Genomic DNA, 21,384 nt, shown 5'->3' with positions numbered 1-21,384 from the left:
TAGCAGGCTAATCCTACCCCCTGGGTCTATGGGTGGGAAAGTGATCAAGTCAGGTGGCTGGGCCCTGCACTGCTATGGCAGTGAGTGCCTTGTCCCAATCCCCAGCTAGCTGAATGAGAGCATCAAGGGGCAGGACTAGCTGTTCCCTGGGGGGACAGGCAGGGTGGGTTTGAACCCTGCCCTATGCGGGTGTGAGAATGGGTGGCACTGCCCTCCGGTGTGTGCATGTGGTGAACCCTGCCTCAGGGGAACCAGCAGGGGGCAGGCCCAGTGCAGCGCTCCTGGCGGACAGGGGCCGAGGTGGTGCTCGGGTCCTGCCCTGCTGTAGGTGTGGGCCCCGCGTGGAGGGCCCCTGTCTGAGGGCAGTGGAACGAGTTGGGGCTGAGGTGACTGGTGGGCCCGGCGCGGCCCAGCCCGGCAGGGGAGGGGAGGGCTGGCTCCGCTGTTGCCCTTTTAAGTGTGCGAGTGGGTGCTAGAGGCTGGTACAAAGAGAGCAGCCGCCGCTCTTGCTTCCTCTACCGGCTCCGGCTGCTCCCCGCCATCTTCCGCCCAGCAGGCGCGGCGGGTCGAGTCAGGCTGGGCCGCAGGCGCGCTGCGCAGGGCCAGGCGAGGCGGCGCAGGCTCGGGCCCGGGCCTGGAGATGTGGCCAGGATGTCGGTGTCAGGGCTCAAGGCCGAGCTGAAGCTCCTCGAGTCCATCTTCGATAAGGACCACGAGCGCTTCCGCATCGTCTCCTGGAAGCTGGACGAGCTGCACTGCCAGTTCGTGCTGCTGCCGCCGCCGCCCGGGAGCAGCCCGCCGCCGCCGCCGCCGCCGCTCGCCATCCACTGCAACATCACGGTGCGGGCCGGGCCGGGCCGGGCCGCGGGAGGCCGGGCGGGGTACGGCAGCCGGCTCCCACTCCACCGGCAGCAGCGCACGGCTGCCGGTAGGGCCCCCGGCCAGGGTGACTCAGCCCCCGGGGTGCGCCGGCGGCGTACGGTAACCAGCACACTGAAGGGAGGGGGCAGCGGGGAGCCAGCGGCGTCTTGGGACCCCCGAGCTGAGTCCCCGCCGTCAGGGGCTGGCGAGACACTGTGCGGGCAGCCGGCTCTCCTCAGGGCTCCGCTGGCTCTGCTTTCGCTCTCCCTCCGTCCAGGGAAAGGTTTCGGGCTGCCCCTTCTGCCTCCATGAACTATGGAGCGGCCTCCGCCCCCCGCTTTCTATTTCTAAGCTAAAAATGTCGCCTTGCCCAGCCCGAGGCTTTCGGCGGGATGCGGGGCGGGGGGTTTGCCCATCGCTTAATTAGTTGTGCTGCGGCCCTGGTGCTTAGTTCGGGAGCTGGAGGCCTGGGAGCCCTAAACAAAGGGCCTGTAGGCCCTGGAGGAAGCGAGAGGCAGCACCCCTTGTGATCCCCATCTTTCCTGCTGCTGGTTGCGTGCCCGAAACCTCGTGGGGTGAGGAGCAGGGAAGAGGAGGTTACAGAGGGAAAAGTTCCCTTTCCAGAGCAGTTTAGTGGAACGTGATAAGTAGTTTGTTCCCTCCCCCAAAAGTGGAAGCCCAGGAAGAAGGTGGAGTGTGTCTACGTTATTGAATACGCAATGCAACCAAGGCCTGAGCCGAGCAACTTGCTTATCTGTGTGATGTGGCCAAGTGAATGCTACAGAAAAATTAACTGTTGTTTTGGGGCTGGGAGAGTAGGAGGCATACAGATCTCTTCACTTACTTTTACAGCCTGTCATTTACTCTATACACCTGAAAAATATGTTTTACAGCTGCAGAAGTGAATGTGCAAGGAGACTGAAAAAACTTAATGATTCCCACATAGAGGGTGAAAACTGAGTGTGCTGAATAAAGTACTTTGTTAGCAAAATACATTTTTGGAAAGTGGCTGTTTTTTGGAAGGGGGATATTAACCAGTCCTGCAGTTTTCACTTATTTGGAGTGAACAACTAATTTGTGGGGATTTTGTTTGTTTACATGAGTGAAATCAACAATATTGGGAGGCTTGGAAGCAAGCTTATGGTAAAGATACTCAAAAATTTGTCTGAACTGATACAATATCCTTTATCAGCTTTAGAAATACAATTAATTTGAACATGTGGGTCCTTTACTTCATGTGGAATGCTGCTGCAGGTTCACTTTGCAGTATTAGGGCCACGTGTAGGTAAACTTATCTATTTGGCAAGATGGTATTAAAGGTAGACTATTTTAAGGCTTGACTGACAATGGAGTTTGGTGTGTTGGGGGTCAAAGTAAAGATGACAATGTACTTTCATCCTTTTCCAAATGGCAATGAATTGTCTTCAAAGAGACATCTAAGGGTCTGACTGCAAATGCCCTATTACTGATAGTTAAAATATTGAGTTCTCAGCCTTGAAATATTAACGTTAATTATTTTTAATATAATTCAATTAATCGCAGTTTACCTGTATCACAAGTTACTTTATTGAGATTAGCATAGAAAATAATCCCCTACACTTTTGTAAAAAGTAGGATTTGCAGGTTTGATAGTTAAATATCATGGAAGTTGCTTTGTGCTTACAAGTGGCTGAATGTAAAAGCACTTAATCCAAGTGCATTTACTTTATAACAAGTTGTGGGTGATCTTAAAATGGGAGGTGCAATGCTTTGATTCCTATGTAATGCCAACAGATCCAGGTTGCTGGTCCTAGGGATGGAACCTGTGAGCATAGGGTCTAAAGCCTTGCACTCTACCAGCTGTGCCAAATGCCAGCTGGCTCTCAGCTAAGGCTGTAGAGCAGAGACTTCACTCATTCCAGATGAGGTCTCAGTGCCTCTGGGTACTACACCTATATCAAGAAAGATCAGATAATTAGTTGTATGACTTCCTTTACATGTTGTCTTTTCAATAGAAAACTGTACTGCTCTTTTGCTGAGGAGGTTGATTGCTACTTGCCATAATGCATGACCTGTTCCATAAGTTTCTGGGAAGAATATAAAACAGTGTTTCTGAACCATGTAACATCAGTTCAGGATGATGTCTTTTTTTTTTTTTTTCCCTCCTGTTAGATAAGCAGGAAAGCAGCCAGCAGCAATGGATTCAGGGTTTGCATTATGGTGTTTCTAGCCTTTTTCTACCTCTAAGGACACTTCTGGCAGTAGCTCATACCTCTTTTTATTCCCCATTCAAATCTGGTTACTACATTTTGGTAGCTGCTTATGTCAGAGCAGGAAAGTTTTCCTGAGCTTACAGTAGTGTCTCTTTTTTACTATGCTGTGCTTTTATGATCGCTGTCCCAAAAGGCAAAGGCCCCTTAGTTATGCTGGTTTAAGTGGCATGTGATCTTGCCACAAAGGAACTGAAAATGACTATTTTGGACAGAAAAGCCAAGGCTTCTGCTTTGCCAAGTGATAAAGAGTTGAAGCTTCTTGGAAGTTATATGTTGCACTTCTTCCTGAGGAAATTGGTTCTATACAGAACAAGTTAAATTCTCACAATTCTAATCAGTTTTACAGAAGGGGGATAGAAACTGAAGTTGACTTGCATAACATCAAGGGGAAGTCAGTAGCACAGCCAAGGCTAGAATACAGGTCTCCTGATTCCCAAGCCTGGTGCTTTGCTACAAGCCTATTAAGGCTTGAAGTGGCAAAGGAAATTCTCTGTAGCAGTCATCCTTAATCTTGTGGCTTTTATTATGAAGTGCTGTCAGCTGCGTCTCTATGGCTGTGGCCACACTTGGCCAAAACTTCGAAATGGCCATGCAAATAGCCATTTCGAAGATTACTAATGAGTTGCTGAATTGAATATTCTGCACCTCATTAGCATTAGGACGCTTCTGGCCGCGGCCCTTCGAAAGTGCGCGGCTCGGCACGGCTACATGGGGGTCCTTTTTGAAAGGACCCTACTTCTTTCAAAATCCCCTTATTCCCCTCCACTAAGAAGAGTAAGGGGATTTGGAAAGGTGCGGGGTCCATTCAAAAAGGACCCCCGTGTAGCTGCGCACTTTTGAAAGCAGCGCTTTCGTACTGCCGCGGCTGGAAGTGTCCAAAGGCTAATGAGGCGCTGAATAGAATATTCAGCGCCTCATTGGTAATCTTTGAAATGGCCATTTGCATGGCCATTTCGAAGAAGTTTTGGCCAAGTGTGGCCACAGTCTAGGTGTTGTAGCTAAGTTATAATTCTTTCCCTTCATCCTGCATGGGAGCTAGAACACTTTTCTGTAGAGCAGGGTCAGGGCATTCTGGGATCTGGAATATATCTTCTGATGACTGTTTGTTTGCACATATAAACTTGTAAGGTTATAAAAAGTGAGGGATACACATCTGTGGTTCTTTAATTAGAAATGGAGGAGTTTCCAAAGAACCACAGATGTCTATCCCCCTCTTTTTATAACATTTCTAATGGAGGAATTCTCTCCAGGTTTTGGAATTAAAGTACAGATATGTAAGTTTGAGTCTGTTTCTCCTAGACAATCCTTAAGGACATTTTCTTCTATTAGTAAGATGTCTCCTAGCGAGTGCTACTGTAGGCCATTCAATGTTTAGTTTTTTCTTCCTTTTGTGATGCGTCAGAGGCTGACATTACCTGCTTGTTTAGCACAACCTTTTAAAAAGTGACTTTCTCAGCTAATCAGTTCTGACTCTATGCTTGCTACTTAACAGTAGTAGGCTTGTGAATGCCAAAAGAATCCTATTTACAGTGGAAAATAGCAACTAACTGTGTGATCCTTTGCATAGCGTCAGCAAAAATTTTCTACGTGGTGGGATCGCTCATATATTGTGTATGGGTGCAAAAAACTATTCATATTTAGAATGATCACTCTTACGAGGAACAGAGTTCTTTCAAGAACTTCTGGACCAAGACTTAAAGGAGATCTTATAATTTTAGAAAAGTCCTTCTACTTTGGAAATCTAAAGAGGAGGAAGTAGAGGGAATACAGCTAAAAAAATCCCTGATTAAGAAACCTAGCTTCTTGCAAGGAATTCAGTGTGCTAAGTTGACATGTTTGGCAACCCCTCCCTCCCATAGAGTTGACATTTTCGTTGTGGAGGCTGGGAAACCTCACTGGAAAATGTTTTGAACTTTCAAAGCTCAATTTTCTACAAGTCAGAGAAATGTTAATCTCTTTAATTCTTAGGCTCCTGAAATAAAATCAGGATTTAACTACATTGATAAATTATCTTTTGGCTATAGGATAGAAGTGGTCAAAAGACATCCAGTCAGATTTTGAGGGAACTGCTAACTCTGCCCTTGCCAGAAGGGTGATCTGTATTGGACCTTAAATAGCTAATCATTAGTATCAAAGAAGCATGTTAGGATGGAGTTGTCAGAAATACTGATTCTATGTCCTGAGAACTATCCAATTATTGAGCTTGTTCAGGCTGTGTACATTCCAGCTGTGTCTAGATTGCCCAGAACTGTCAGCAAAAGATATGCAAATTGCACAATGCCTCTCTGTTGGGAGAGGCCTGTCCACACGGGGCCAAATGTCAGAAAACTCCCTCTGTTGAGATGTCCCTTCTTCCCTGTGGAACAAGGTGTAGAGGGATGTCGAGAGAACACTCCCAACCAGCATATCTCTGCTCACAGATCTGCAGTCTGGACGTGCGCTCTGTCAGTAGGAGTTTTGTTGACAGAAGTCTGCAGTCTAGACATACTCTCATTTGTGCCAAGAGCCTCATCTCTGCTTTAGGGTTGTCATACAGCTTTTTGTGCTCCCTTTCTTGTTATCAGCACCTTAGTTAAGGTCATGCTGAGCAAAATTTGCCTGATACAAGCTCCATGTGGATTTACTCCTCGCACCATGGGGTGTGTTGTATGAAAAGCAAATGAGTGAAGTTAAAATCAGTAATTTATTGCTTTTCTATAACAGCGCGTCTAACTTGTCTATTTGAAAGTTGTAGTGTTGTCACATTGCAACCCAAGTCTGATAAGATACCACCAGCTAAGTGTTGTGACTGGATGTTCTGCTTTCTTTCCAGTGAAGAATTTACTCATCTTACCTGGTATCTGAATGCAGAGATTTAATTTTAGGTAGAACTCTTATTTTCTTTTCTGCAGGTGTGAACTATTAGCTCACTTATGTGGTTTTAAATGGACACAAACTTGAAAATCACACTTCCCTCAGAACACTGCACATTCTCACAGTTAATGTGTGAAAATATATCAAAGGGGCAGCTGAGTTAGTCTGTATCTTCAAAAACAACAAGAAGTCCTGTGGCACCTTATAGACTAACAGATATTTTGGAGCATAAGCTTTCATGGGCAAAGACCTGCTCTGTCAGATGCCTGCGTGGGAGGGTTTCAGAGGAGGGTTTAAAGAGGGAGACAATATACTATGTATACTTATTACAGCAATTTCTTATATGCAATTTAAAAATCAGTTTAGTATTATAGGAGACCTCCTTAGAGTGATAGCAGTGGAGAGACAAATTGGACTCTGGTCTCCACTAGGAACTATCTAAGAATGAAATTTAATCCCTAGAGAGACAGTAGATGTCCTCTACACCATTTGTTTTCTTTAATTCTTACTTGATGCCTATGTTGAACATTCATAGAGAGGTCGCCATGTTTTGTCTATATCTTTGCAAAACAAAAAAAGCAGTCCTGTAGCGCTTTAAAGTCTAACAAAATAATTTATTAGGTGATGAGCTTTCGTGGGACAGACCCACTTCTTTAGATCTGGAAAATTCTGAAGTTCAGAATTTTCCAGATCTAAAGAAGTGGGTCTGTCCCACGAAAGCACATCGCCTAAAAAATTATTTTATTAGTCTTTAAAGTGCTATAGGACTGCCTTTTTGTTTTTATGAAGTTGAACGTTTCTTTTATGTCAGTTCTCTGCACAAGGGGTGAATTTTGTCTCAAACGAGTACCAAATACTAGGAGATTATTGCTCACATCATATAAATGTGACTTATCCTGGGACTTGATTATTTTTCATATGGAAAGAAAGATCCTTTGCCTTCCTTGAAGAGTTAGCCTGCTGCTAAATCATAGTTCAAGCTGGTGTGCAAGATGTGAAAGTGTGGCATTTGGACAGCAACCAATGAGAGACCCCGAAAAATAAACTAACTCTGCATCCTGAACCCAAACTGGTAAAAGGATAGATGCTTTTCTGATAACACCACAGTCTTTTTGCAGTTCAATACAGACACAAAATACAGGTATTGGCATATCACATGCATCCTTTTGTTTTCTGATATCAGTACTCAAGGCAGTACAGAAAAGGGGGATGATTTAGAAGCTGTTTTTAAGGATGCTCATAATTCCATAACGCAATGTTTGCCGAAGTGTGGTGCACATACGCCCAGTGATCCATTAAAGGATTTCAAGGGGTATGTGGCAGAAAATATGTTACTAAAAATTGGGAGATAAGCACTGGGATGGCACTGGGAGAGGGGGTATGCAAATGTGTTAAGTTTGGGAAATGCTTCCATAGTGAAAGAGCTTCCACCTCAGAAGAAACTACCCAACTTTTTGTAGATTGGTGAATCCCTATAATGATGATTAGAGTCCAGATTATTTCCTATGTAACATATAAATACAAGGAACAACCAGAAAAATTTACTAGGTGCTTTTTTTTCAAAAAAGGAATATTTCTAAAATATGTAAAACTCACAATGTTGCCTGGAGGCAGAATAATCCTTATTTATGCAACAAATTAGGAGAATAAATTAGTGATGTCTGGAAAAAATGCACTTCTGAAAAAAAAATTTTAAGATTAAAAAAAGGCTGAGCTTTCTAGATGAATAATATGTTTCTACACTGCAAAATTTAAATTAACAAACTAAACTGTGCGAGAGGTATTATGGAAGCCATAGACGTCTTTGCTCAGTTCCAGTGCAGTTAGAAAAAGAAAATTAGATCAAAGTACCATTGCAACAGCTCTTCCCTCTGGGACAATACAGACCACCATGTTCCAGAGAGATCAGAGGAGCAGGAGACAGTTTTCATAGTTCATTCACATATATAAATGCTAACTGTACTGGAACTGAAAAAAGCTGACAAATATCTATGGTTTCCATAATTTCTATTTTGTTCTACAGGTGTTCTGTAGCATCTATGGCCTAAAGGTTATATTTAGAGATCTGCAGGTATATTACGCTCATTCACCTTTAAAATGCACTTCTGATAATATGGTAAATTGCCCAATGTATCATGTGAGGCCGTAGTTCTAGGCCACGGTCCTGCAGGTGTTTTGTTTGATAGGTTGAACTGCAAGCGTCCGAATAGCCCAAGTCAAATCTAAGGGACTACTTATGCCTTTGAACTATATACATGTAAATATTTTCAGGATTGGGGGCTGCATGACCACCTCCCCTGCCCCCACTGGAATCTTTTTGCAAAATGCTCTTGGAAGTAATGAAATTAGCTGATAGTGTAAAAGTTTGATCTGTTTTAGGTAATCTATAATGTCCACATCACTGCAATGTCTGAGTGTCTTGAACGGCTATTTTCAAAGCACCCCATCAGTTACGGAAATACTGTTATCACCATTTTACAAATGGTCAGGGAACTGATGCACAATGACTTGTCCAAGGTCACACAGGAAGTGTGTCCCGAGGAAGAGAACTGAACACTGGTCTCCAAGTCCTAGGCTAGTACTCTGACCTCTAATCTTTGTCTCATCCTTCTCCCTAGCCTTCATATTCACTCACTCTGGTTAGAATGAGTGCTTCTGAATGTTAACATGGATGGCGTGATCAGTGTACAGTTCAACGAAGCAGCAGAAATGTATCGGTTTTTTTAGTCTTCAAAGTGCTAATTTCTGCTGCTTTTTTTTGTTGGAGTATAGACTAACAGGGCTACCTCTCTGTTACTATGTACAACTCAATCACCGATACGCTTTGCAGGCTTTTAACATTATTCACTTATTCTACAGAAGATAAAACATTGTTAAGGATTACTTCATTGGATGACTAAAAGGCATTTGGCAGCCTACAGTGGCCATGTTATAAGAAATGTTGGATTTGGGCCAGAATGAACAATAGTGTCATGCGTTTTATGTAGCCTTACGAGTGACACTTTTTATAAATGACATTACTGTTTTTCCATTTTAATTTGAACAGGTGTACTTGCTTCCCCCGCCTCCTTTTTTTTAAATGTTTCCTCCCTTAACTGGCTTGTTTTTAATTCTGTCATTCCGTATTGAACTTTCTGTAGCACTTTACTACAAACGCATAAGCGATTACTGCTCTTTCATTTATTGTTTATAATCAACTAGCAAGGGGATGTGCCAACTGAAGCTTGTGCAGTCTGGCAGATTCACTCCTCAGATATGGTTTACCTAACCCATAATCTCCGCAGAGGGAGTTTGCCTGGGAACTGTCAGAGGATTTATGGTGAGTTAGGGGCCTGTTGTGAGCTGGTGGGATGAATATTTGAGTGTCTGTCTGTGACAATATTTTCATTGGAGCTAGCTTTAAGAACTCTCTTTGAGTATGTTTGTTTGAAATGTGTGAATTAGGAATGCTTTGTTCTGGGTGGGCTTTGAGTTAGCAGCCTTATAAAAAAGGAACCCGTGGCAAGCTGAACGAGAGCGAACTGAGGGAGTTTGCCAGGGAGTTTTGTGCCTTTTGGTGTTCTGTGAACAACAGATACAGCATCTCAGGAGGCTCTTAGGAGGACAATATGGGTGCGCCTACACTAGCCGGTGTCACGCGGTTAGATGTGGAAATCGCTGTTCCCATCCGAAGATGGGAATAGCGCTGTACTTCGACGTTCAACGTCGAAGTAGGGCATGTGTAGATGATCCGTATCCTGCTACTTCGAAATAGCGGGGTTCTCCATGGCGGCCATCAGCTGAGGGGTTGAGAGACACTCTGGCCAGCCCCCATGGGGCTCTATGGTCACCGCGTGCAGCAGCCCTTAGCCCAGGACTTCTGGCTGCTGCTGCTGCTGCAGCTAGGGGTCCATGCTACATGCACAGGGTCTGCAACCGGTTGTCGGCTCTGTGGATCTTGTGCTGTGCAGGGCAAGTGTGTCTGGGAGGGGCCCTTTAAGGGAGCGGCTTGGGGCTTTGCTGGCCCCTTATTTCGACGGGGAGCGCTTGTGTGTATGGACGCTCCACGTTTCCTTCCGGGGCGGCTCCTTTCGATGTTCCCTGTCGCTACTTCGACATTGAACATTGATGGCACCAGCCCTGGAGGACGTGCAGATGATGCATGTCGAAGTAGCCTATTTCGATGTCCTTACTTCGAAATAGGCTACTTCGGCATAGTGTGCTAGTGGAGACGTAGCCTATGCGTAATGTGCAGATAACAACTGCTCACTCCGAACGTGTCATGTTTGCCTTCCACCAAGAGGATAGGAATGACTTTATGGCAAGGCTTCTGCACTCCAAGTGCAGAAGGTGGGGATCCGCAAGAGACTTTAAAAACACTTTGCCTCTGTAGGGTTCTGCTTAAAAGCTGCCCAAGGTCACAGATTCCCTGAACCTGGGAGGTAGCTGCCACCACCCAAGCTCTTAACCTTCTTTCAGGAGAGAGTTTGAGAAAGAGGAAGAAATTAAGCTGCAATCTGATATCTGACCTTTCAGTCTTAGGTATTCATATACACAGACCTTTCAGAGGGTCAAATCATTGCCTTTTTTTTTTAAGGTGGTTTATTAACAGAGCAAAGGACATATGATAAAGCATACTTGGTTGCTAGGTGTTACAGAGCAAGTGGAAAAAAAGGCAAATTAAAGCTATGAGAATTACTTCCCTGCGATTCAGTTTAAAAGTTAGTGTACGGGAGGGCGGGGGAGAAGAGTCAGCCCAAGAAGTCCTGCACCAAATCCAAAATAAAAACAACCTGATTGTGTCTGACTAAAGATTTCCTTTCTACTTGCATATCCATATGTCCAGATCTCTTTGGCTACGTCTACACGTGCAGCCAACATCGAAATAGCTTATTTCGATGTTGCGACATCGAAATAGTCTATTTCGATGAATAACGTCTACACGTCCTCCAGGGCCGGCAACGTCGATGTTCAACTTCGACATTGCTCAGCCCAACATCGAAATAGGCGCAGCGAGGGAACGTCTACACGTCAAAGTAGCACACATGGAAATAGGGATGCCAGGCACAGCTGCAGACAGGGTCACAGGGCGGACTCAACAGCCAGCCGCTCCCTTAAAGGGCCCCTCCCAGACACAGTTGCACTAAACAACACAAGATACACAGAGCTGACAACTGGTTGCAGACCCTGTGCCTGCAGCATAGATCCCCAGCTGCCGCAGAAGCAGCCAGAAGCCCTGGGCTAAGGGCTGCTGCCCACGGTGACCATAGAGCCCCGCAGGGGCTGGAGAGAGAGCATCTCTCAACCCCCCAGCTGATGGCCGCCATGGAGGACCCGGCAATTTCGACGTTGCGGGACGCGGATCGTCTACACAGTCCCTACTTCGACGTTGAACGTCGAAGTAGGGCGCTATTCCTATCTCCTCATGAGGTTAGCGACTTCGACGTCTCGCCGCCTAATGTCGAAGTTAACTTCGAAATAGCGCCTGACGCGTGTAGATGCGACGGGCGCTATTTCGAAGTTGGTGCCGCTACTTCGAAGTAGCGTGCACGTGTAGACGCAGCTTTTGTGATCTGGGTATTTCCTGAATTCCTTAAGCCTACGCAGAACTTAAACATCTTTGGCTGTACAAAAGAGAGACCCCTCACTCATTAGGTAACTGCTTCAGTTCAGAAATCCCCCCTCTTCCAGTTGGCTCACATGGCTGCTTGTCAACAGAGAACCCGCTCTCTGGGTTTAACCCTTCCTTTACAGGCATTCAGTCACTCATGACACTTCATCTGGACAAAGTATACACTGGTCTCTATACTGGAAAAGAAGTTTAAAGAGCTAGAAAACTAAAGTTTAAAGTGAAGCGAGCATATCCATTGAGTCAACTTTTAAATTATATCTCAGACTGGAATATAGAATACATGTGTAAATGCAATATTACTGTTAAAAATTAAACAATAACTTTAATTCTTTTTTCATGCATTGACTATGTAGGACTCATAATGAATTTGAAGATCCTTTTGCATATTCAATTCCTATGAATAGCATGCTTAGTATATGGTCACTGTAATCTGCTTTTTCCACACTTATTCAGTTCTATTTACAAATGTAATTTACAGCTTGAAGAGAAGAAAATTAAATAAAAGTGCCTAATGACAAGTGGAGTGTGTCTGATAAAACAGACCTAGATTGTGCCTGTGTTTTAAAATGGTTCCCCACATAAGCTGAGATTTACTTTATTTGCAGAAATCCAGTTAAGTGTTGGAGTGAGAAGGGAGGAAAAGAAGGTGAAAATCATTCAGTGCAGGATACTGCATATTGTTACAGCTACTCTACCCAACTCGCCTGTTAGGACCACCAGATCCACAAATCTAGTATTATCCTTATTGGGTGCCCTGTTGTCATTTCTCTCCCCCCCCCCCCCCCAACCTGAGTTATTGTAAATGTTGCAGAAGACCCTGCATTCTGGATAGCTTTGTCCTCCTGTGGGTACATCATGCTCTGATTTGTATGTGGGATGAGTGAAGAGTGTTTAGAGTTAAAGAGGAGAGAGTATAAATGCAAAACTGTCTCAACAGATTCCAAATGCACTTTGGAAGAATGGCATGTGAGTAAGATGATGTCTCCTCCCATTCCATCCTTTGCAACCAAAGGCATGTTGATGCAGCTCTGGGCAGGTAACTAATCACTCTGGTTTATGGAAGAGAATTAAAGAGGAAGGATTGTATTTAAGATTTTTGATCTTTATTACATAAGTGCTTAGCTTCTACTTTGAACACATGCTCATGTACGTTCAGTTGTAAGGGTGTGCACAACTATGTGCACGGTTGTCGGAGATTTGCTTTAGTGGTACCCCATAAGTTTGCTGTGGCACCCCCTTGATTGCCGGACACATGCACCAGTATAGTGGGTGCTGCCAGCTCTATGCCCTCAGGGGGCTAGTGACAGTTCCTTTACTTGCACTGCAAGGGATAGCTTGTTTGTTTGTTCTGCTGTCTTCAGCTTTCTGGGATTTGTAAATAGCTTATTTATACTAGTTACCTTTTTGTGGTGTTTTTAGGTGTAGCATCTCAAGTGGGGACTTCACCCCAGGTGAGATATACCCCGGCTTCCCATGTTTGTCTTGTGTGGAATGAGATGGGTCTGTACCTATAGATGACCCATGTAGCACCTGGTTTTAGTGCTTGGGGGAGAGGGGTTACATGTGACAGGTGCTGGGGGCAGGAAGGAGGGAGCAATTGCACTTTCAGTCCCATGATCGAAGGGGGGTGATGTTTGAGGGCTTTGCTAATGGAGTCCTACCTTTCACCCAAAGTCTGAGTGCCTTGCCATCTTTGTGCAGTATGCCACTGGCACCGGGCTCTGCTTGGCGCCACTCCCTGTTGCTGGTGCATAAGCCTAAGAACACACAACTCACTGGCACCAGACAAGTAGGCCCAAGGATCATCTGGCAAAGGACCCAGTCTGGGTCATCTGGCCTCTACAGATCCACCGGTTAGGGGCCCCTGGTCCTTCAAAGTCCGCCACTGAGCAAGAACAGTATGGGATCCAACTCTGTGCTGGCACAGTTGTCTGCCCAGTTACTGTGTGAGCACAGGTCTGCCTGTGCCTCTGATGCTATGTGTGTCCCAGGTCTTGGCCAAGCATTCCATAGAGGGGAAGCCAGCCACTGCAGGTATCAGGAGTTGCAGCCCAGGTCAGGGGCTTGTCCTCAGTCACTAAGACCAGTTCCTTGCCATCTGGGGACAACTCATGTAGAAGGAGATGCTGATTGCCTTAATATTGGCACCATTTGCCCTCCTGTCAATCATCCTATTGATGCTAGCCCTGATCACCTGTACTGTGGGAGCACCTCCCATGTCCATGCTGATCCCTCTGCGAATGGTGTCTCCACTACCAGCAGCAATCTCCTTTCTCTGGGCACCAATCACTGGCAGTGACAAACAGTAGACATACTCGAGTGTCGGCAGTCCTGCTATGATTGCTGGAAGGTGATTTCTTTGGCAAGAAGGCCAGTTCATCCCCTTGCCAATTCTTACTGGCCTTTTGGCACCTAAGGACAGGTGAACATCAGTGTTACCGCACTGGCAATGGGGCCAGTAGAGTGGCAATATTGGAGTGTGTGGGGATGCCAGTCATGACAATGCCCCCTTTTCAGTATGCTTCAGCCCTCGCCTCAGGACATTGGACAGTGGCATTTATGCTACTGGGCTTGGTGCTGGAGGAACTTTCAGGCGGGGTGGAGAAGACTGCACCCACCGTAAACCTCACTCTCCTGTGGTGGATGAAACTGAGGGCCTCCCCTTTTGGTCCAGCCATCCTCATAGTCCCTGAATAAGGTGGTCATGGGACCCTTGAAGGCCAGCCAGTCGGACAATTTCAAGGCATATGAGGTCTTACTTTGGTGAGTGACCTGGAAGTAGAAGAAATGACTGAACAGACAAACAGCCTATTTAGCATTCTCTCTGCCTCCACTCGTGTCTGAGTCTTATTGCCTGTGCCTGATGAGTGTTGAAAATTAAAGGCCCTATGGCAAACACTCTCATCCATCCATCCCACCTCCAAAAGAGCTCCTTTGTCTTGGCCAGTGGGTTTGAATACTTTTGTACCCACCTACCTGGACTCTGGTTTTCCTGAACCTGCAGTGCCTCAACAAGTCTGAAGAAGTTTAAAGTTCCGCATGGTCTCTTTGACCATCATTCCCTCCCCTGATCTGGGAGGCTGGCAGGCTGCTGTTTTCTTAAAGGACCCTTGTTTCCACATTCCTGGACCTTGGGCATTTCCTCTGGCTTGTAGTGGGCAGTTGCCATTTCTAATTCACTGTTGGCCCCAGGATGTTCACAAAATACATAGTGACAGTGGCAGCTTACCTGTGATGTTAAGGGGTGCAGATTTTCCCATATCTCAACAACTGGTTCATCAAGGGCAGGTTTTGAGAGCAAGTGCAAAGGAGCCCTTGATCTAGTGCATTCTACCTGCCATGCTTTTTGGCTGCTTATTAACAGGCCCATCTGTTTTTAACACCAGTCCAGCACAAAGAGTTTATTGGACCAGTTCTTGACTGCATGCAAGCCGTAGCCTTCCCCCTGAAGGTGCTCTTTCAGGCCATGTTGGAACTGATATCCCACTTAAAGAACCTCACAGTCACTCTGGTGCCTATGTGCCTGTGGCTGGCTGAATGCACATAAGTGGTCAGCCATGCTCTGCTCTGTCTCTGGTTTCTGTAAAGTCTTGGTGTGCTTTGGTTTACATCCCTATCTGAAGTGGGTGGTCAGGGTACCAGCCCTTGCTCTGTCATTGTCGGACTGGTGGTTGGATCCTGGGGCAGTATGGCAAAGAATCCTCTTCAACTCCACCCCCATCGTTCATTCTGGCTTTAGATGCAATGAAACTTTGCCCAGTGTCTGCGCAGAGGACTTCGTCCTTGATCATGGCCTGTATTAACTACTGCTGTGAGCTGTGAAGGTGCCTTCACCAGTGATTTGTGATTGCACACTCAACTGAGTCACAGGTATCCTGATAGCCTTCCTGGCATCCAAGAAATCTGTCAGGCTGTTACCTGCTCCTCCACTAATATATTCAACTCAGAAAGCTTGAGATGAGGCTGTATATGGCAGAGCACTGCTGTAAGGCTGACCTCTGAATCACCTCTGATAATACTTATTAGTCACCTTAGAATGGAATTGGCGTGAGCAAGCACTGAAAGACAGAAAAGGTAAGTAACCTCTTTTGTTTGAGATGTGTAGCTCATGCCCATTTTACTCATGTGACAGTTATTGGCAAGAGGAAACTGAGTGTAGGGCCGGCAGCGCCTTTGTACATCTATCCCTCTACTTACAGACTTTCAATTTATGAATTTTTGCTACAACAATGTAGATTTATACCTGTTTTTCAATTTACAAACACATTTTTGCTACAAACAAGAACCAAGCTTTGTCCGAGCATCCAATTTGTAAGTAACAAACACGGAGGAATACAGCCGAATGAGTCAGCCTTGCACTGCATTTCCCTCAGCTGCCCAGCTCTTACCAGTTGATTTAAATGCTTTATTGTGTTCATGTCATCTTGACTGTGAGTAATATTAATCTTCAGATACCTTTTTGTTATTATCATTGTGGGTGCTAGATGGGAAGGTTTCTTCAGGAGCTGTCACTAAGGCCAAGAAACTAAGGAAAGCAATATCCTTGGCTACCGAAGTTGAAGTTTTCAAAAGAATTGAAGAGGGCCAGCAATCAAAAAACACATTTGACAACGAACTTGTCAGCATCAACAGCGTGTACGATCTTTGTGCAGAAAGAAAAGAAAAAAGAAATGGTAGAAACATATGTTGATAGAGCTAAAAGTTGCATTGAATAACAAAAGCCAGGGATGCAATAATGTGTAAATTTGAGGGACTTTTAATACACTGGCTCGACAGCCATAATGAACTCAACATGCCTTAGAGCTTCCTCATCATAAGGGAGAACGCCCTGTCTTTCTTTGAGGGCCTGAAGAAGAAAGACAAGGAAGAGAGGCAAGTTGGGACTGCCAAAGTAACATTAAAAGCAAGTCATGCTTGGTTTGAGCATTTAAGTGTGTTTGCATTATAAATAGTCTGTGTGTTACAGGTGAAGCAGCATCTGGTGATATTCAGGTAGCTAACATTTTCTCAGCCACATTGCAACAAATAATTGATGAAAGTGGATATTGACGAAATGGGGCCTTTCTGGAAAAGAGTGCCTTCTCAACCCTGTATTTCAAGGATAAAACAAAAGCAACAGGGTTCAAGTCCTCAAAGGATTGACTGACATTACATCGTGGTGGAAATTTGGAAGGAGACATGAAATTGAAGCCTCTTCTTGTTTACCATTTGGAAAATCCTGAGGGTGCTTAAAGGTTTAAACAAAGCATCATTACCTGTGGTTCAGTGTTCTAATTGAAAGGTGTGGGTGACAAAGCATTGTTTTGCTGATTACATAACATGCTACCTTTCACCATTCATCTCTAAATATTGTGCTGAAAATAATCTGAATAATAAATGTCTACTGATAAGACTATGGCAATAACATTCAAGTGGCTTCCCCCCCCCCCCCCCCGACAGAATACCACTTCCATCCTTCAGCCAGTGGATCAAGGCATCGTTGCTACATTTAAAGCTTTACTATCTGCAACTTGTGATTTGGTATCTCATATCAGCATCAGATGGAGAAGACAAACCAACAATTAAGCAATTATGGAAGAACTACAGTGTCAAGGTAGCTATAGAAAATACCACAACCGCGTGGAATAAAATTACTCAAGTATCCTGAATCGTGCTTGTAAAAACCTATTATGAATACATTTCAGCAATTTCCATGGTTTTGAATGTGAAGTGAAAGGCATTCAAATTCTGTTGTGCAACTGGCAATTCCAAGCAGGATTCAATGAGGTAGGCACAGATGATGTTCATGACCTGTTATTGTCACACAGTGAAGAATTGACTAATGAAGAATTAATTCAGCTGGATGCAGAAAGGTTATCAGAAAAGGAGGAAGAATTGGATGAACCACAAAAAATGCTGGACACTAAAACATTCTCAGAATTCTTCGGTGCACTGAAAGCAGCTACAAAAATTCCCAGTGACAATGACACTGACACTGACACAGACTTAGGATGGCATTCAGCATGCAAGTGACAAATTCATGAAGCTGTTCAATGTTTTCAGGAGTTATATAACAGGAAAAAAAAGAGGGCTGTAGTATAAACTTCAGTTCTATCTTTCCTTCCACCCCAAACCGTCATCACAGGGCACTGATCCTCAAACTCAAAAGCTGAAGATAAAACCCCAGTAAAGGGGATTGAAGTCGCTATGGAGGTATTTTCGATGATGAGGCAGATGATCTCATGGAACTTGCATCAACATCACCTTCGTCACCACTATCTGAGAACTGACTAGTGGTGATAAATGTTACAAAAAAGCAATAAAGTGGTACTGTTATTTTTATGATTGTATGTTATTGTAACATGGTTAAAATATGGGATGATGGGGGGGGTTGGGAACCAGTCAGAATTATTTTACATTGAAATTAATGGGAATTTCATTTTCATTTTATGAGTTTTCACCTTATGAATAGTTTTCATGGAACAAATTACGTTTGTAAATCGAGAGATAGGTGTACACCGGTGCAGGAGCACAGTACTCAGGTTGCCACAGCCAACCCTCTGGATACCACTAGTGCAGAAATGGCCAACCAAGCATATGAACGTGCATGTGCCTAGAATGGAATGGGTGTGAGCAACATCTCTTGAAGAACAATACAGGTTGCACCCTCCTTGTCCAGCATCCTCAGCAACCTGTTCCAAATGAGGAAATTTGCCAGACGAGTGGCGGTCTCCAGCCTCTACTCCCCCTAAGCTGGTGTCAGGGCTGCTTCCTCGCTGCTGGCCCCCTGCTTGCAGCTCTCCTATCTCCAGCCCCATTGGCTCTCTGGCTTTGAACCATGGCCACAGCCCCAACCGCCGGCTCCAGCCCTAGCCAGACTCTTGAATCCAGCTCCAGTTGTGGTGGATCACAGGCCTAGCCCCGGGAGTTGTCGGCTCCAGCCGTGGCACTGGCCCCAGCGACACAGGCCTTGCTGGCTTCCCCGCTCAGGGCTGCTGGCCTCCCTATTTTTGGGCTTCTGCCTGGCAGGGCTCCCAGTCCTCAGCCTAATAGCTTCTCAGCCCAGGACTTTCTGGTCTAGTAACATCCATTGTCTTGCCAGGCCGCGGATGTTGCAGGATCAGAGAATCCCAGTTATGGGAGGAACAACCTGTAGTTAAGAAAAGGTGAAAACCAATTTACTCCATGGAAGTTGTGTGTCTTTGGCTGGCTGGTTGGAATAATGGTGTGTTCATATACTCATCCATGCCTTTCAAATAGCAATTAGTGTTTCTGAAGTCATTCCTTCTCTTTATCAGGGCAAGAATGGGACTAGGAATGTTCAGTAAGGGAGGGTCCAGAAATTCTTGATAGAGTTTGCTTGTCCTCTCTGCAACTTACAATGAATGACTTACTGAACAGAAACAGAAATCTTGGATATAGTACAGGAGTGTAAGAAGTTCCATTTGTTTAAGAACTCTGTGCACACGTTCATCTGTAAATGAGGAGACCAATGGTGAAATTCAATTGCAGTGGGCGTACAGAGGGCATGGCAGAAGAAAATTCTGAACGCTGTGGACTTGTAGCAGCTATTTTAACTGTTCCTAAAAGCTGGTAGCGTTGGCCTTTATTTTAATGCTGCAATTCTTAGTCCCTTCAACGGTGTTTTGTTTCTTTCTTCTTTTTTGGCCCTTTTAAATTTTTAACATTTTGTGGAACTCCTAATAACCTCTTAACCCCTTGCAGCTCCAAACCCACCCAAATACCTGTTTCCCCTACCCCCAATATGGCAGATAAACCTACCTCTGCTTCTCCGACTTAAGTCCCGTGGGCCCGATGCAGGACCCGTCTGACCCCCCTTCTGCTGGCGGCAGGCCAGGGAGCTGCATAGGAGTCAGAGGCATCAGTGTCCAGAGCTGCAAATGACTCCTTAAGCCATATGTGGCACTGGAGCTGCAGGTTTGCCAACCCCCTGACTGCTGAACCCTTACTTTCAGGTTTTGGCGGAACACTAATTGGAAACTCAGCCCTACAGGATTAGTCTCTTTGGTGGGACGTTGCCTGTCTTTGTGGCACAAATCTATTGCTCTGAACCTGTGCTTAGGTCTTCCCCGCAGGAAGAATGTTCCAGAATAGTATGCCTCCAGGCAGCACACTCCTGTTGTCATTCCTCCCTACCCCACCCCCTTGCTGATAATCCCATTGACTTTTATGTCAGAATCCATGTAGACTGCTAGTCTTCTATTGTTGCACCTTGGGTCAGGTTTCTTTCCCTTTAGGAATCCTTCTGTCACTTTAATGTGTTTATTTAGGGTCTAAACTGTTTTTTCCTCCCACGGAGTTGTATCAGAATGTTCTGGCACAGAATCACTGTCCATCTTAAGCACATGAAGTCTGTGAGGCCAAAAAGTCCTGCCAATATAGCACTACTTCCACTGAGACTGTTGAAATACTGTTGGACCCCTTTGCTTATTGCTGTGGTCTTCCTTTCCTTTAGAACAGAGGTGTGAGAACTTTGTACGTTGGGCCCCGCTCTTCATCCCTGCAGGGGATGTTCATGGGGTGGGGGGTTGGGGGGAACTTTTGGCACATGTAAGAGAATAAGTATGTACGAGGTAAACCTTATTAACCGGTATATAAATGTGAATACACATATACGAAAACAAGAACATATTTCAACATTTTAATGAGATGGATGAGTCTGAGACCCAGCAGCCAATCATGCTGTGCTTCCCTATGAAATTTCACCCCCCTGACCCTGTCCCCCGCACCTTGTGCACATCTGTTCTGTTCTAGAAACTTTTCTGTAGTCACTTTATATAGGAATTAGTGGAAGCCAAATCTCAACACTGAAAACTAGCATAGGCAGACCCCTTGAAAATATTCTCCAGCAGGAAAATCTTGCAACTTTGGTCACATGAATGACGATTCCGTGACCAGTCTCTTGTATGGTATCTACTTCACAAAAATAAGGCTTCACTCATTCATGAAGCTCTTTGAAATCTTCAACTGGAAGAGAATTACAGAAGGACCCAATACTATTTGAGGAGGATGGGACTAGGGCGAGCACCAAAGGTCTCATTATTATGAAGTGGAATATTTGTAAATGCAGTATAATATGCCAGTTTGCATAGTTTGGTGTTTCTTATCCTCCCAATAAAGCTGTCTTCTAATGTATATAGTGAACCTTTACTTAAAGTTCATTTAAAATGTTTTTGAGAGAGGAAGGCATCTGACATCAGAGAGAGAACCTACCACATTCAGTGGCTTTCATCTTGGAAAGAATTGTACTTTTTTTTTTTTTTTTCCCTTCCTCCATTCAGAGTTTAATTGATTAGGCTGCCAGTGGCTGAGAATGTTAGATGTAGGGTGGTGGGGGAAAGAGTGCTATGTGATGCTCAATAATAAACTTACTCTTAAATTGAAGGTTAACAGGCTCCACAAAGAACTGGTTGATGGATGGAAAAATTGAATTAAGATTACACCATGTAAAGATTTTGGGGAAAGAAAGAAAGTGAAATACAGGTTGAACCTCTCTAATCCAGCATCCTTGGGACCTGACTGGTGCTGGAAGAGGGAATTTGTTGGACCATAGGAGTCATATTGTCTAGCAGCATTACCAACATTTTCACTGCTTACTGGGCTCTTACAATACAGTTAGGGGTAAATTACCACTAAATAATAGTACAGAACACTGAGACTGGTGGCTGGAAACAAACAGCATGGAACCATGGGAAACTTGGCCACACCCATGATAAGTAGTCACCCAGCTAATTAAATTTGTGCCCGATTATGGATGTTGCTGGATGAGAGTTCCAGATTAGAGAGGTTCAACCTGTACCTACCTGG

At 44.9% G+C, this 21,384-nt stretch overlaps 1 protein-coding gene across 5 annotated transcripts in view; it reads left to right on the top strand.

Moving 5' to 3' along the window:
- The first annotated feature begins 412 nt into the window (after positions 1 to 412).
- Positions 413 to 21,384, top strand: part of UBE2Q2 (ubiquitin conjugating enzyme E2 Q2) — a 90,095-nt gene continuing 69,123 nt past the window's right edge. Inside the window, exon 1 of one of the 5 annotated variants that reach the window (XM_075007338.1) lies at positions 413 to 840. In XM_075007338.1, the coding sequence (XP_074863439.1) occupies positions 652 to 840 (189 nt within the window). In that variant the 5' untranslated portion in view covers positions 413 to 651. The remainder of the gene's footprint in view (positions 841 to 21,384) is intronic. The other 4 variants (XM_075007337.1, XR_012647226.1, XR_012647225.1 and 1 more) reach the window with 4 other exon arrangements.

This window comes from Carettochelys insculpta, chromosome 12, assembly GCF_033958435.1.
Source record: "Carettochelys insculpta isolate YL-2023 chromosome 12, ASM3395843v1, whole genome shotgun sequence".
NCBI classification, from domain to species: Eukaryota; Metazoa; Chordata; order Testudines; family Carettochelyidae; genus Carettochelys; species Carettochelys insculpta.
Note: the sequence above shows the minus strand (reverse complement) of the source record. Positions and strands in the feature narration are given on the sequence as shown.